The sequence below is a fragment of the Zeus faber genome (genome assembly GCF_960531495.2).
Source record: "Zeus faber genome assembly, chromosome: 9".
NCBI classification, from domain to species: Eukaryota; Metazoa; Chordata; class Actinopteri; order Zeiformes; family Zeidae; genus Zeus; species Zeus faber.
This window is the reverse complement of record NC_137197.1, coordinates 27936994-27952255: the sequence shown is the minus strand read 5'-3', so window position 1 is coordinate 27952255 and position 15262 is coordinate 27936994. Positions and strand designations below refer to the sequence as shown.

Genomic DNA, 15262 nt, shown 5'->3' with positions numbered 1-15262 from the left:
GGCGGAACATTCATGGCGGGGAAAAATAAAGGGCAGCGATAACAGAGGGGCAGAGAGGACAAAGGATAGAGAAGAGAAGGGGATGGGAGGGGACGGGGTGGTGTGTGTGTGTGTGTGTGTGTGTGTGTGTGTGTGTGTGTGTGTCTCTATGACAGCTGTGTGAATGAAAAAGCCATAACAGCAAGGTGCCTCTCTTCTCTCTCAATAAACACACACACAGAGTGCCCGAGGGCCACTCACTGAAAAAGAGACACAGACGGATGGAGAGAGAGAGACAGAGAGAAAAGGGAGAAACTCGCGAGGACAGCGCGCCGCCTCAGGACAAAAGCGTGACCTCGCCCCCGCCAAGTGTCCTCACCCGGACCTCTAACGTCCAGGGGAAGATAGGATGAGGACGCAAATCGTCGCAGATCTGAAAACTCAGGGACAGGAAAATGAGAAGAAAAAGGAGAGGTACGCTCGGGAGCCGCGGGCCGACCTATTGCGACCCGAGAAAGATGAGCTTTCTCTCCTCCTCCTTGGACATGGAAAAAGAGCGACGCTCCTCCAGTGGACGGCGGAGGAGGAGACTGATTAAAAATCATGGGTGAGGGGGTGAAAGGTCGACGGGACGGCGACGCCAGGGTCAGAGGGTGGGCGGGCGGGAAACGGATGAAAGGCACAGCTTCGATGGTTCCCCCTGAGTGGACGCCGTCTCTCTCTCTCTCTCTCTCTCTCTCTCTCTCTCTCTCTCTTCTCGTTGGGAGTTTCTTTCGACTGCTCATCCGTGGTTTTCGTGTCGTTCTACAACGCGTTGGGAAATCCATCGATCCAGTTTAAAGGGACGCTGCGGCGTTAAGAGGGTTTTGTTTTTTTTGGAATGGAGATATATATATATATATTGGATGCGAGCTCAGTGGTGCTCGCTGACATCTCAGGATAACACGCATGCCAAAAACGCACAAAAATGTGAATAAAGCGCCAACCCACATTCTGACACCCCACCTGGATTGAGGCTTTTTTTTTTTTGTACACAGTGACGCAAAGGACTACATAGAACTATATGTGCTTTCATTATTTATAAAAAACAATAAATAACGCCGCATGCCGCTCTCTCTAAAGCGCTAACAGACAAACGGTAAGTCCGTGGACGGGATGAGAGACGAGTGTTGTGTGGGTGGAGTGGTGGGTGGGGCAGTGGGGGGACGCTGATGCCGTGGGTGCTGATGGGAGTTCCTGAGTTGTATGAATGACGTGAATGAATGGCTGCTCACATCACGCCGGGGGGATGGAAACGCCTCGATGGATCGAGTAAGACATGCCCTTTTGCAAAACACCTTTTGGCAAAAGAAAAAAGAAGAGAAAAATTACAATTGAAATGAAACGGGCAAACTGCTTCTCAGGTGTAAAGTAAAAGTCGAAAGGGGTGTGTGTTCAAGGGAGGGGGTGGTCGGGGGCGGGGTCATGACAATGACAATAACCAATCGTATCACAGTATCCTCTTTGTATAACTTCAAATAAATCTTGGGAGAGGAGAAAAAAGTTTTTCTTCACATTTTGTTCTTGATTTTTTTTTTTTTTTTTTTTTTTTTTTTTTTTTTTTACCATTTTTAGTTGTTTTTTTTTCTGAGAAGACCATATCACACAGTGATAACGAAGAGAAGGAGAAATCTACAGCCACGTTAGCTTCGTGCAAAAAACCACATACACTGGCACGCCGCGTTAGGCAAAGAGAGAGTTCAAAGCAAGACAACGCATACAAAAATATAGAAAAAATCTCAGATGCACCCGCCCGGCCTCCGCGCCGGAGGGGGAAAAAAAAAACAGGTTTCCTCCTGTCTCTTAAAACGAGCTTTGTGGTGTGTTTTGTTTTTTTTTTTCCTTCTTCTGTAACGCCTTTTAGCCAAAGGGTCCCGTCGGGAACATTCTCGAAGCGTTTCTCGCTGTCGCTTTTTGTCGTCGCTGTCGTCGTGGTGTGATTGTAAGTTTTGTCTCTTTTAACACAATCGAAGATCCGGCGGAAATCCGACCCGACCGGACGGGAGCCGGCGTTTGCTGTTACCGACCGCCATGGCGACCCCCCCGGGGTAAAAATGGATGACAACATTTTGAAGGATAGAAAACTAGTACAGTAAAAGCATATCGTTTGTGGTAAATCATTCTCGTTTGTTTTTTTATACCCCCACCCCCCCACATCCGTTATTTTAAAATACACACTACTATGTCCCGTCACTCTTCAAGACATTCCAGCATTTGCTCATAATTGGTTGTGACGGGGATAAGATAATAGTTTGGCATACTCAGCAAGCCATGCCAGTTTAAGGATGCTATTGGTCTCTTGCAAAAGGAAATTGAAAAAAGGGATTAAAGGGGGGGACAGGGGGTAAAGGAGGAGGGAGGAGGGAGGGCACGTCCCAGGATGCAGTGTGGACCTGCCCGCCCGCTGGATACGCTGTATCCACGGGAAGGTTGGGGGTGGGGAGGGGGTTTATATAGCTTATAAAGTTACAAACCGTGCCCGAGATCAGCTTCGCCCATCGGTTTCAGCACTTGCGAGACACTTGCAAAGTTTAATCAGTAGTATTTCAGACTCCCCCCGGCGGTGAGTCCGGTCTGAGGCGTCCATTTTGGAACCGCCGTCCGATCCAAAGGCTCCATAGCCGCCGGTCCATCGTTGGGGTCAGTCAGTTCAACTGGTTTTCTTACCAATAGAAAAGATTGTTTGGACGCCTCAAAATAAAATCTATGTTGATATTCAAATGGTAGAAGTTTTTGTTTCTTCAGGGGTGGTCTTTGAGTTGGGGGAGCTTGAAAAGTAGAATGTTTGATTCATCGCAACAAATAAGGCAAAGACAGATGGTTTACGCCGCAGTCAAACGAGTCATGGTCAAATAAACATGCGCAGGAGTCTTTTCCAACCTTAGCGAAGCAGGAGAGAGGGGGGAGGGAGAGAGAGAGAGAGAGAGTGAGAGAGGGAGAGAGGGAGAGGGGGGTGGTTGGCTCAACACTGAGGTCAGCGAGAGAGAGGAGAGAGGAGTCATTGGTTGTTTCTCACTCTCTCCTCCTCCTCCTCCTCCTCCTCCTCTTCATCCTCCTCCTCCTCCTCGTCCTCGTCCAGGGAGACCACCCCGGAGGAGGCCACGTCGGACAGCCTCCGGCAGGGGTCGTAGCGGATGTCCTCCTCGCCGCCGCCATCGTCGCCCTCCAGCCGGCACACACCCGTGCCCTCGTAGTCCTTGCAGGGTGTGTCGTCATCCTCGCCCGGCGACAGGTACGTCTCTGAGTAGGACGTCGAGTGGCAGGGGGAGTCCTGGCCCCTTTCACCGCCGGCGCTCCGGCCCCCGCCCAGACTGTGGAAGCCGCAATCCCCGGCCCGCTGGAGGCGGGACAGCAGCAGCTCCTCGCCGCCCTGCAGCACCGACAGGATCTTGGCGGCCAACTCGGCAGCGTTGCCGTGGTTGCCGCGGCGGCCGCCCAGGTCGCGCAGCAGCGGGTGATGCTCGTCCAGGCTGCACAGGCTGGAGCACAGGGTGTCCGGGGAGCCTGCCGCCGGGGAGGGGTCGCCGCTGCTGCCTCCTCCGTCACCTCCTCCGCCTCCTCCACCCACCCCCTCGCAGCAGGGCCCCCGCAAGCCCAAGTTTTGGCACACCTGGCTGTGGATCAGCTCCTTCAGGTACGGGGGGAAGGACGGCACATCTGGAAAACAAAGACCAAACAGAGACCATTAGCGACCTAGGGCGGTTCTAGCATGGGCATGATGGGCAATGCCCCACCAAATGCTCCAACTGCCCCCCACCACTCCGCTTCATCCCAAACTTCACAAATAACTGAAAACTATTCTATTTTGTCTTTGGCCATCATAAACATGCCACATAGAAATAATCAAAGTTTACTTATATCCAGTGCCAGTACTACTTCAGTGTTATTCTTTGCCGTACTGGGATTTTTTTTCTTGCTCACCGGCACTTCTCACACACTGCCGGTACTCTGTTCTGCTCTCTCAAGTGGTCAAATCAGGTGGACATAATGTAAAATATATCATATTCTATTGAGTCAGAGCGCACATTTTTTTTTTATTATTAGTCATGGCAACCCAAGCTCCGGCTCAGGGTTGCCATGCCGTCATTGACATTGTCATCGTCATTCACGTATGGACATAGACGGGGTATTTCTTTAGATTGTGGGCATCAGGCCCTTTCTATTTTGGTCGAAACAGCTGGTTTTACTCATTATCTATTCCACCAGTTCTGGTGCCATCGTTGGTAAAGGCTGCTGCCCGTGCTCTCTGGTTCAGGTAGATTAGAAAGCTCTTCGAGTTTGTATCGGATCAAGAGGCAGCAGAAAGTGATACTGCGCTCCACGGGAACTGGGAAAACTGGGATCCCGTCAGCAATCCCCACATTAAGTTAACGTCAAATCAGCGTAGTTCAAAAACAATATTATACGTGTAAAATATAATAATCTATAAAAGGGGAACGTTGTTCACCATTAGCGATGAGTGCCACCATGTTACCATGAGGTCAGGTCTGATATCTTGGTTTGTGAATGTGAATAAGCCAATCAACTTTTCTTCCTGACCCCCAATCAAAGCAGTCTAGAACCAGGCCTGATAGTGACTGATGCCTTCAAAAAGCATCATAAAACACTGTATCGTAAACATTAAGCCACTGATACACTCAAACATATTTATTCTGTGCTAAGGAGTAAGTGTTGCATCTTATCAAGCGGTAGATTATGCTCTGAGGCGGTTGAACAGCTGATGGCACCCAATTTGGACAAATAGCATTTACGCAGTGCAAATTAATTGGGAATTGTCCAGGTTGGATACCTGACCTTCCATTGATCATAAAACAAATCAAAAAACAAAATTAAGAGGAGGGGACGAAAACATTTTCATAATCAGGTGTGTAAGTGAAACATTGACGGTGGGAGAAAATTGATTCGAACTGAGCGTGATTCTGGAAGCCCTAAGTAAAGACTACGACGGTGTGTGAGCCTGCCTCTTGAGGAAGGAGCAGGCATTGTTTGCGGTTTGCATGTCATAGAAACAGGCATCAGGGCGACCAAAATGAAAATACAATTATGCCCCCAGATGTTATTTTTTATGTTTAAAGCGAAATAACATTTTTGGCTGCCTCAAAAAAACAGTGGAAAATGATTGGTATGTGTTGTCAAAATTAAAAATGGAAAAGGGAAAGACTCAGTTGTTGCTGTTGCTGGTTAGGTTTGAAAAGGGATTTTGTTGGCTCGTGATTTTATGATTTACTTGCATATAAATTCACCAGAATGCAGAAATGAAGGTCTCTGAAACAAAACTTTTTCTAGGGGGAGGACCCCCAGACCCCCCAATTAATGTTTTGTCAATGGGGTTGGGTTGGATTGAGGTGAGGGGACAGCATCAGAGGGCAGGTTGGGTGGCGCTTGAGCACTGAGGTAAGCAGTATGCATGGGAAGATGGATGCACCTGTAATGAATTTTGTAGCGTGTGCATGCTGCAGGGCCTAAGGGAGGGCACCTTCTACAGATCTTGCCTCGGGCTCCATAAAGACTAGAGCTGACCCTGGGAGCAGTACGCAGCCATAGCCTAATACAAAATGACAGAGGAGCAATACATAGCTGAATAATATTTTATGGTATAAAGGTAATTGGTAATTCAATATAATGCATTGCTACACACCCACACACATGGATAGGTTGTCTAGGTGTATTTGTAGGTTGCTCACACGGCATATTCATAGAGCAGCTGACTCTGTCTGCAGCGACGGAAATGATATTAAACTTGCAAGAGGGATATCAAATTGCGGCAGGGACCAAAAAAAAATGTCGGAAAGGAGGAAAACTAGGGCACTGGGACAATAAGAGCCACAGACAGAGACTGATGTAGGCCCAGACACAGAGAGAAATATGTGCGTGTGGAGATATCTCAAATATTCTATATCAGAATCGGTTTTATTCGCCCTATTCACATATACAAGGAATTTGTTCCAGTGAAGTTTGGTCCGTTTCTCCACAGACAATTAGTATTTAAAAAATGCTGAACAGTCTGAAAAAGTGTCTAATAAAGAGAAAGGTTCAGTACTGCTAAAAGCAGTGTTCAGACCAGTCTGATCTTATTTCTGATCAAGAGGGCTTTGTACAACAACAGAGGGTGGGGCTTGGGTCGGAGGTCTGAGAGAGAGACAATGCACCTCTAGGCTCCTCTGTTGAGTTTCTTCATCTCCATAGAAGGTAAACAGGGCCAAATGTGCTCTGTTCTTCCATGTTAGAATTGACATTGTAGGGAACAAAAACATTTCTCTTTACATAAACTCTGGGGGGGTTCCTGGGGAAACAGAGACAAATGTTTTAAACCCCGCCCTCTTGAGGTAGAGGCCTTTAGTCCTCATTTAAAATAGTTTATCGAATGCATTTTTCTCCCACAGTTTCTCCGCAGACAATTAGTATTTAAAAAATGCTGAACAGTCTGAAAAAATGTCTAATAAAAATAATAATAAAATAAAATAGAATAAAATGTCAAGTAAAAATAAAAACAAATTAAATAAAACTGAATTTGAATTGTCAAAAATCTACAAATATCCCAAAAATATATATATAATGATCAGTTATTACTACGTATCAACTAACGTATTTCAGGAGATATAACCTGGTTATAATATCCAGATTTCTAACAATTCCTCAGAATATTGTTAATTATTAATATTGATGTATCAGTCTAGTGAAGTATTATTGTGTTGATTTTGTCATTACCGCCCACCCCTAATATACAGTATTGTATAAGTCTTTGTGTTATCAGTCTATCCAGTAGATCTGTATTTGTATGTTTGAATTTGTGTGTTTGTATTTATGTGTGTGTGTGTGTGTGTGTGTGTGTGTGTGTGTGTGTGTGTGTGTGTGTGTGTGTGTGTGTCTGTGTGTGTGTGTGTGTGTGTGTGTGTGTGTGTGTGTGTGTGCGCGCAAGGTGTTTACCTGTGCTCTGTGTGGTGGACTCGTTGGCAGGCAGAAAGTCTTCGTCGTATGAGTCATCGTTGGAGTCGTCACCATCCACAGAGGACCAGGCCCTCAGCTTAGCCTCGGCTATGGCAAACTGCTCCGCTACGCCTGCACACACACACACACACGCACGCACGCACGCATGCGCACACACACACACACACACACACACACACACACGCAGATTAAATACGAGTGTTGTTGTTGCAGAGTCAAATGTGACGATTCACCGCTTGCATCACTCCTCTCGCCTAACACAAATACACTGTCACACTGATAGATGTACACAAACAGATAGCGTTGGTTGTCATGGCAACTGGTCGGCTCCGTGGCCAGCGTGTCCCCTCGCCGCAGATGTTTCAGGACTGGAAGGGGTCTCTATGAAGGGAACAAAAGTGTGTATGTGCATCGAATCAGACTCGATCAATACTCTTCTGTGGTGAAGTAGCAAGCTAGCGTCAGCTACAGTTGTCATAGTAAAGAGCCGGTCTATTTAATAAAAACAGTGTGCCGAGTTGTACGTCACTGTGTGCGACAGTACCTATTTGCCTGTTCCAAAATGCACTCAATGTGTATTTTATGAAGTATTCGAGTGTTTGGTAGATGATCATTTGTACCAACCATCACTCAGGGTCAACTGTAGGGATTTGGATGGAAACAAAGGCCCGTGAACACTCGCCAAAAAGACAACAAGGGTGAGTGTGCTTGTGTGTGTGCGTGTTTGTGTGGTTGTCTGGCTGAGGTGACTCAGCATGTGACAGAACCAGCGCCCCACAAGGACCCGACCGGCCAATCACCTCCAATCACCATCAGCGGCATCAAGCCAATCAGAGAGCAAGAATCTGTCTATTTTGCACTCCCGCCGATTCCTCCATTCACCATGTCCGCCGGCCTTTGGGACCTCCCCTCCGACCCCTATTTCCTTTCCTTTAGTGTCACACTCTCTGCTTTCTCCTTCACTTTTTGTTTGGGTCTCTCTCTCTCTCTCTCTCTCTCTCTCTCTCTCTCTCGCTCTCTCTCTCCCCCCTTCTCTCTCTCTCTCCCTCTCTCTTTGGTCCCAAGCTCTGTATTCATGCGTTGTTCTCACGCAGGGGAAGATCGATGCTTCCATTCATCTTCCGCCGTGTGCTGGGCCCTGAACTCTGCAGCCACCACACAAGCTCACACATCTGCTATTGAGCTCTCTCTTTTCAATTACATTTTTTTCTGATCTTTCCACATATTGCCATTCTGAACCCCCCCCCCCCCCTTTGCTTTTCATGACCGGCGTTCACAAGATCATATTCTCTGGTGTTGATGACCGGAAGGTCCAGCGCTTACAGCCTAAAATGATGCGTAGCTTGCGGAGTTAGTTCTGTCAGACAACTTGACGGCGCCACATGCTTCCACGCCCTTTTGGGCCGGCCTATTTAAACAGCCTACTCCTCCTGGTCCTCCTGCTTTGCTTCCTGCGTTGTTGCGCTCAAGGGTGGTCTTAGTGATTTTGAGGCCCCAGGCAGGACCAATGTGAGGTCCTCCTCCACCTCACTTAATGCAAGCACGGCTAGTAAACAAAAAACATTTATTCACCATTACCATTTTTCAGTGTAAAAAAATGCATGAGAATTACTGAATCATTCAAACGCTCTTCGCTCAGTTAGTCTAAAGCAATAGGACTAAATATGACTATTTGACTATTTAAATGACTATGTAAAATACTATACGAAATGACTCTGGAGCCGGGAGTCACAGCAAAAGAATCATTTGCTCATTTTCTTTGCGACTAACTGCAGCTACTCATAGGCTGAGAGTATCAAACAGAGGCCACGACACCCTAACTGTAAGCCACTGATGGGATCTCTATACTGGACAGAAAGTGTTTGATAGAATCGAATGAAGAAGATTGTACCCATATTCTATCCTGTCAGCTTCATCATATGTAAATTGTGAAGTGAAGTGTTTTTATGTATTTTTTTCCTTCTTGTTTGTTATTTATTGTACATCTTTCACGGACAATTTTAGTTTCCTACCTAATTTTGGTATATACATGATCAGCCACAACATTAAAACCACAGACAGGTGAGGTGGATAACATTACTCATCTCGTTCCAATGGCACCTGTCAAGGTGTGGGAACAACAAGTCTTAGGCAACAAGGGAACAGTCAATTCTTGAAGTTGATGTGTTGGAAGCAGGAAAAATGGACATGCGTAAGGATCTGAGTGACTTTGATAAGTGCCAAATTGTGATGGCTAGACGACTGGGTCAGAGCATCTCCAAAATGTTAGGTCTTGTGGGTGTTCCCTGCATGCCGTGATAAGTTAGACAGGGTCATTTGCACCCATGGGCTCCTTTCCTTTTGAAAGGCAGAACCCCATAGGTCTGTTGAAAAGTGCCTGTAGGTCTAGTGGTGTGATGATTCAGACGTCACCTTCCAGCGCTGCGGTCACAAGTTCATGTCCGCAAAGAGATAAGTTGTTGGATGAGAACTGAGGGTTCGATGCCAAGTGTTGTTTTGAAAGCTGGCAACACATTTACAACTGCCCGTGGACCAGGGCTGAGTGTGAAGTCAACCTGGCTGCATTATGGTTCAGAGGCTGCCGTCACAGGTTCAACTCCTGATTTTTCCACTCGAGTCTTGTTCCTTGAAACAAATGATTGGAGGTGATGACCAGACTCAGTAGCGCAAAGACATAATTAGTGGGATGAGAAGTTCGGTGTTGGAGGACTTCAGGGTTCGATGCCGGGTGAGCTTTTGAAAGGCGGCAACGCAAGTACACGTTTAAAAGTTCCCGTATACCTTTGTTATACATGAAGGCAACCTGGTGGCATGATGGTTCAGATGCCAGCTTACAGCGCTGCTGTCACAGGTTCAAGTCCTAATTTTTCTTTAATCAAATGATTGGAGGAGCCGACCAAGCTTCGTAAGGCTTAGTGGCTCCGAGAGGTAAGCCGCTCTAGGAGGATTTGAGTGTTCAATGCCGAGCGAGCGCTTGAAAGGCGGCAGCTTGAGGGCGCATTTGAAAGCGCCCGGAGACCAGGGCTGAGGATGAAGACGACCTGGTGGTGTCTAATCGCGCACCTAGAACACATCTGGGGATGCCGGGCGGGTGGCCGGTTCGATTCCCTTGTTGTCTCAGTAGCTGGATCACACATTAAAACTTGCCGCCTCTACGAGCAATGACACTTAGGGGCTTTCAGCTGTACTGTGTGTGAAGTGAGCAAACATCAACCACCAGCTATGTATAGTTAGCTGGGTGTGTCGATAAGTGCAGAGATGTGCATATTGGAACGAATGCTCCTGGTTGTATTACATTGATGATCGAGACACTGCACTGTCTTTGTCAACAATTTTTGTATGATATTTCGAAAACAATCACTCCTGAGGTGTTCTAAAATTTCCGACGCACACAGCTTTCTCTAGTGTCATCACTCCAGGAGGAGCCAAGTGCCCCCCCAAGACCCACAGCAGCGGGATTTGTTGATGTTGCGATTGGGCTACCGGGGCAGAGAAGGAATCGAACCTGCAACCCAACTGACATCTGCTCAGCACGTTCACGATTACATCATACCACGTTTCCACTCAGCCCTGTTGTCTGGGAGCTTTTCAGCGTGCCCTTGGGGTGCGGCCTTTTTAAAAGCTCACTTGGCATCGAACCCTCAAGCCCCCCAAAACTGAAGCTCTCATCCAACAACTTCTCTCTTTGCGACACTGAGTCTAAGAAAGCCTTGTCGTGTCCTCCAATCATTTGATTTAAGGAACAGGACTTGAACCTGTGACGGCAGCGCTGGAAGACAGTGTCCATGACACTACCAGATCACCTTCACACGCCCTGGTCTCCCTGGCTTTCAAACACAAACTTGTGTTTCCAGCTTTCAAAAGCTCACCTGGCAATGAACCCTCAAAACCTCCAACAATGAAGTCCAGTTCAAAGTTCAAATCTGCATTTGAATCTGTGACTGTTATGGTTAGACTTTAGTCTAAAACCCATTTTACATATTGTATTTAATATGTCTGTTTTAGACATTTTAAAATATGAATATGAATATTTCTTTTCACAGCAATTATATTTAAGATCCCCCATTTTGAATGGTATGTTAATGTAATTTATCAGACTAGGTTTTGTAATGATGCTAATCCTTCAAGTGCCATGTAACAAATGTATTGTTACTTTTGCTTATTCACCTGGTTGATTTATAATAATATAATGAATTCAGACATTTGGTCCGTTGTGTTGTAGGTGTGGAGTCAAATATAAAAGCAGAGTCGCAAGCCCCACAGCCTGTGAGAATTCCATTCACATAAAGAGCCGAATCTCTGAAAAGGGCCGAACCTTTCATTATGAAAGCCCCAACACCTCTGCCAACTCTCCTGCATCCACCTGTTGGGCTCTACTCTTCTATCCAATGGGAGGATTTGAGCTCATCACCCCTATATTTCTATCTCACTAAGCATGTCTATGTTTGCTGTACACCTCGCCAGGAGAGCCCAGACGCCAAACTCAGACAAAGTTAAAAAATGAATAAAGATCATTTTAAAGTAAATCTAAGAGTTTTCTTTCCATTTTAAACAGCAAAAAGTTTAGCATTTTCGCCTGGACCGTGTTTTCAGCTCTTATTTCGCATTCGGTCCGAGTTGTCCCAAACACCTGCGTCTTTGGATCAGCATTACAAATCTAACAAGGCAAAGGTTTGTTTTTTGTTTTTTCCACAAGCCCTTCTGCCACTTTTTCCCAACATAGCTCGTTCCCGTAGGCCGCCGTCTTGCTGCCAAACCTGGTGCCGTGTGCTGTTTGACCGAAAAGCGCTCTCATGGCATGTCCAGTGAACTACCACCGAGGTTCTGTAGCGTTGCCAGTCACACCAGTGGAGTGGAGCATCCTGCTACCCTCCTCACACACACACACACACACACACAGACACACACACAGACACACACACACAGACACACACACACACACAAACATACACACTCTGTGGTTAATCCTGCAGTGTCTTTTCCGCCCTGCATGAGCATTGCTGCCAGCATTGACACATAAAATGTACATATGTGGGGGTGTCAAGTACAATTTCAACTGTGTGTGTGTGTGTGTGTGTGTGTGTGTGTGTGTGTGTGTGTGTGTGTGTGTGTGTGTGTGTGTGTGTTCTTGCATGTGTGCCAGCCAATCAATAGAAAAACCCTCACCTCACCCAATTCCCAGGGTGCCTAGCAATCATATTTCTCCATCTCCTCCCTATACATTCAGGGGGCTTGTAAATGTCTCTCACCAGCTCTCACGCCCACGTTGCTGCTCTTACATCACTCAAACCCCCCTCGCCTTACACACACATACACACACACACACCAGTGCAATCACTGACATTCATGCAATCTGCCCAGTCCACCCGAAGGGGTCCTGCAGTAAACGCGGTCACCTACTCCGGAGGGACTTGACGTAAATGAGAGGAGTCAGTCCTGACGACAGGTCGCTGACAGGCCCAAACGACCATGATGATGATGATGATGATGATGATGATGATGATGATGTAATAAGGAGAGGGTACGACAGGTGGAGTAACCCTGTTAGATGTGCCGGGGGGGAAGAAAGCTAAGTGGGGGGGTGGTGGGGGGGTGGTGTTGTCTTAGGTAAACCTAATAACAGACAGAACTGATGGAAAAACTCCAAAAAGCAAGGTAAAATGGATAGAAAAATGGATAGAAATAGACAGGATCAAGTGGAAGGGGGGCGTTTTTAAATAAGAAAGAAGTTGAGGAAGAGGAGCGGGAGAACGTAAGAACATAAAAACAAACAAACAAACATCCAAGAAAGGCGAGAGAGGTGAGAAAGAAAATTGCTCCATCACGACGACAGTAGCCAGGAGCAGAACCTCGCTGTGCAAATTAACCTTGAGAGTCTGCATTGCAGGGAGCAACGGCAGAAAATGCAGGGTGAGCAAGCCGGGAAGGGGGGGGGGGGGAAGGGGTGGTTGGCTCAACACTGAGGTCAGCAAGAGAGGGGGGTGAAAGAGAAAGAAAGAATGAAAACGAAAGGAAGGAAGAAAGAAGAACGATAAAGAGAGGTCGGCGTGCCAGCGATGAAAGACCAAAGGGGGGAGAGAAGGGGAGGAGAAAAAATGCAGACACATGAAGATGTGAGTGAACACGCAGTCGCTCTCCGAGGGGCACGGACTGCCAAGACAAATAGAATACAGAAGAGAAGAGACGGGAAGCAAAGAAGAACAACAAAGTTAAGGGCAACCAGGTGACGCTGAGGCTAGCTCTTCTTGTGTGGTTCTTTCCAGGTAGAAAAACCGAAAAACAAAATCAAAAGCATGTTTGCTATGAATCCCTTAAATGGACGAATATTTAAGGGAAATCAGTGATGATGAATTGAATTGTTTTTGTTAAGCAATGCTTTTTAAAGGCAGAGACGTCTTTTTTTTTTTTCTTTTTTTGTTTTGTGGAAGCAGATCTACGTCTTACCTGCAGCGAAGCGGGCTTCCTGTTCCCCCTCGGTGAGGTCCGAGTAGGAGTTGAAGTCAGACTCCAGGGCGGCCGGGGTCTCCATGGGCTTGCACCAGCCCTTCCACTCGATCAGGTGGGCCACCCTTCCTTGTGCCATGGCCGTGGGCTTGGTCACATGGTCCTTCACCACCTGGGAGATGCCTACAAGGGTGTAGTAGTGCAGGAGATGTTTAGTGAGTGAGTGAGTGTGTGTCTATGTGTGTGTGTGTGTGTGTGTGTGTGTGTGTGTGTGTGTGTGTGTGTGTGTGTGTGTGTGTGTGTGTGAGATCAACAATGCTTTCATAGGAGAATCTGTGTGTGAGACGGCCGTGCAAAATCGACTTTGAGCGGCGCTTTACGCAGACACGCTGCGTTTGTGTTTCCCTCCAGGAAACGCCGCACCGCCGCCGCTCATGCTCGTGTACTCACCGTGTAATGAGGATCGGGCTAATGCAGCAATCTCTTGAATGGTAAGCGCTCGTCTGGATTTGGGTAACATTTCAACGCTGTCATCAATATTCACCTGAAAAGCAAAGAAGAAGAAACCGGTCTGAGCCCTGGCCCGAGCTCAAGCAGGTGAATGGGAAAAAAACGCAGCTTAGTGCACGTTCTCGCTCTCTGGCGGTGACTCAGAGAAAATCCTAAATACGTCTTTGATTGGAGGGGGTGCGTTCAAACTAGAGGAAATGACTTGTGTACTACAATTCCCTAGAAAACCGAAGGTTGCACTGTTTCCATTGCCGTTTTTGTCCGCTACCCAGCCGCCCACACAAAGCACAAGACTATCCAACAAGGCTTAAATTTAACCCACTGCGCCTACAGACGAAATATTGGTCAATTAAAAGAAAACAACTTGCTTTCGGTCAAGTATGCATTCATATATATAAATAAAGGCCTATTTATTCATACATAGACTGGTAGTGAAGAAACGGGTATACTGTAGATTCCCTCCACAGAGCACAGACCCACCTGAAGGTAACGTCAGACGGGGGATAAAAGAGGTACCTCATCGGCCCACCCTCTCCCCCGTCAAATCCGTCCGCACTGTAAAGCCACACCGACGCGCCGGTATCATGTGTTGACGTGCGTCTTTGTCTGCGTGACCTTTTTATAGCCTACCCCGTGCGCACGTGAAGGACCAATACCTCAACGGCCCAGGCAACACGCCAAAGCGGGGGTTGTGTCCTACTTTCAATAACCTCAAAACAATCGCGGGGACGGATAGGAATGACGTTTACATTCGCTCGTGCCATGGTAGTAACCTCAAAAAGTTGCGTTTTTTTTCTCTTCCAAACTTCTCTTGGAAACTTCCAAAGTTTTGCGTACAAGTTCCCAAAATGTCACAACTTGTTGACTCAGAGAGGGAATAAATAATTATTAGTTAATATTAAATATTGCCAGACAGCTAGTTTATGTCAACCGAATATTGTAGTATGTATGTATGGACTAAAAACAGTGTGGTCAATATCGCTAGCGTTAGTGGTGCAGTAGTTGGAACTTGTCAGTACTTTACTGGTTTGCGCTGCCTACGGTTTGCCCATTGTTTCAATTTGAGTCCATTTTCATAAATTGTGAAAAGTTTGGCCAAAAAATGGAACTCATAAACATGCAAACCAGAGCATCAAGAAATAAAAAGAACAGATAATTTTCTCATAGTGGTGAAGCGGGAGGTACTATTTGTTCTATGAGTATATTACTCAAAAAGTATCAACTTGTGATATTAACGCAAGCATAACGTCAGTAAGAATAAGAAAATATGGAGGCAAACCAAATAGTTGTTTTTCAGTCAGATCTGTATATGCTATGTAAATATGTGCACATATTTACATAG

At 46.6% G+C, this 15262-nt stretch overlaps 1 protein-coding gene across 1 annotated transcript; it reads right to left on the bottom strand.

Annotated features, from left to right (window-relative positions):
• Window positions 1-316: 316 nt before the first annotated feature.
• On the bottom strand, window positions 317-13945 carry fam131ab (family with sequence similarity 131 member Ab; the record flags this gene model as incomplete). The annotated part of the gene is made up of 5 exons (XM_080006754.1): window positions 13861-13945; window positions 13411-13593; window positions 6946-7077; window positions 3035-3675; window positions 317-412 (listed from the first exon to the last, which is right to left on the bottom strand). The coding sequence occupies exons 1-5, from the start codon at window positions 13928-13930 to the stop codon at window positions 317-319; spliced, it is 1122 nt and encodes a 373-aa protein (XP_079862880.1). The 5' UTR covers window positions 13931-13945.
• Between the last annotated feature and the right edge of the window lie 1317 nt (window positions 13946-15262).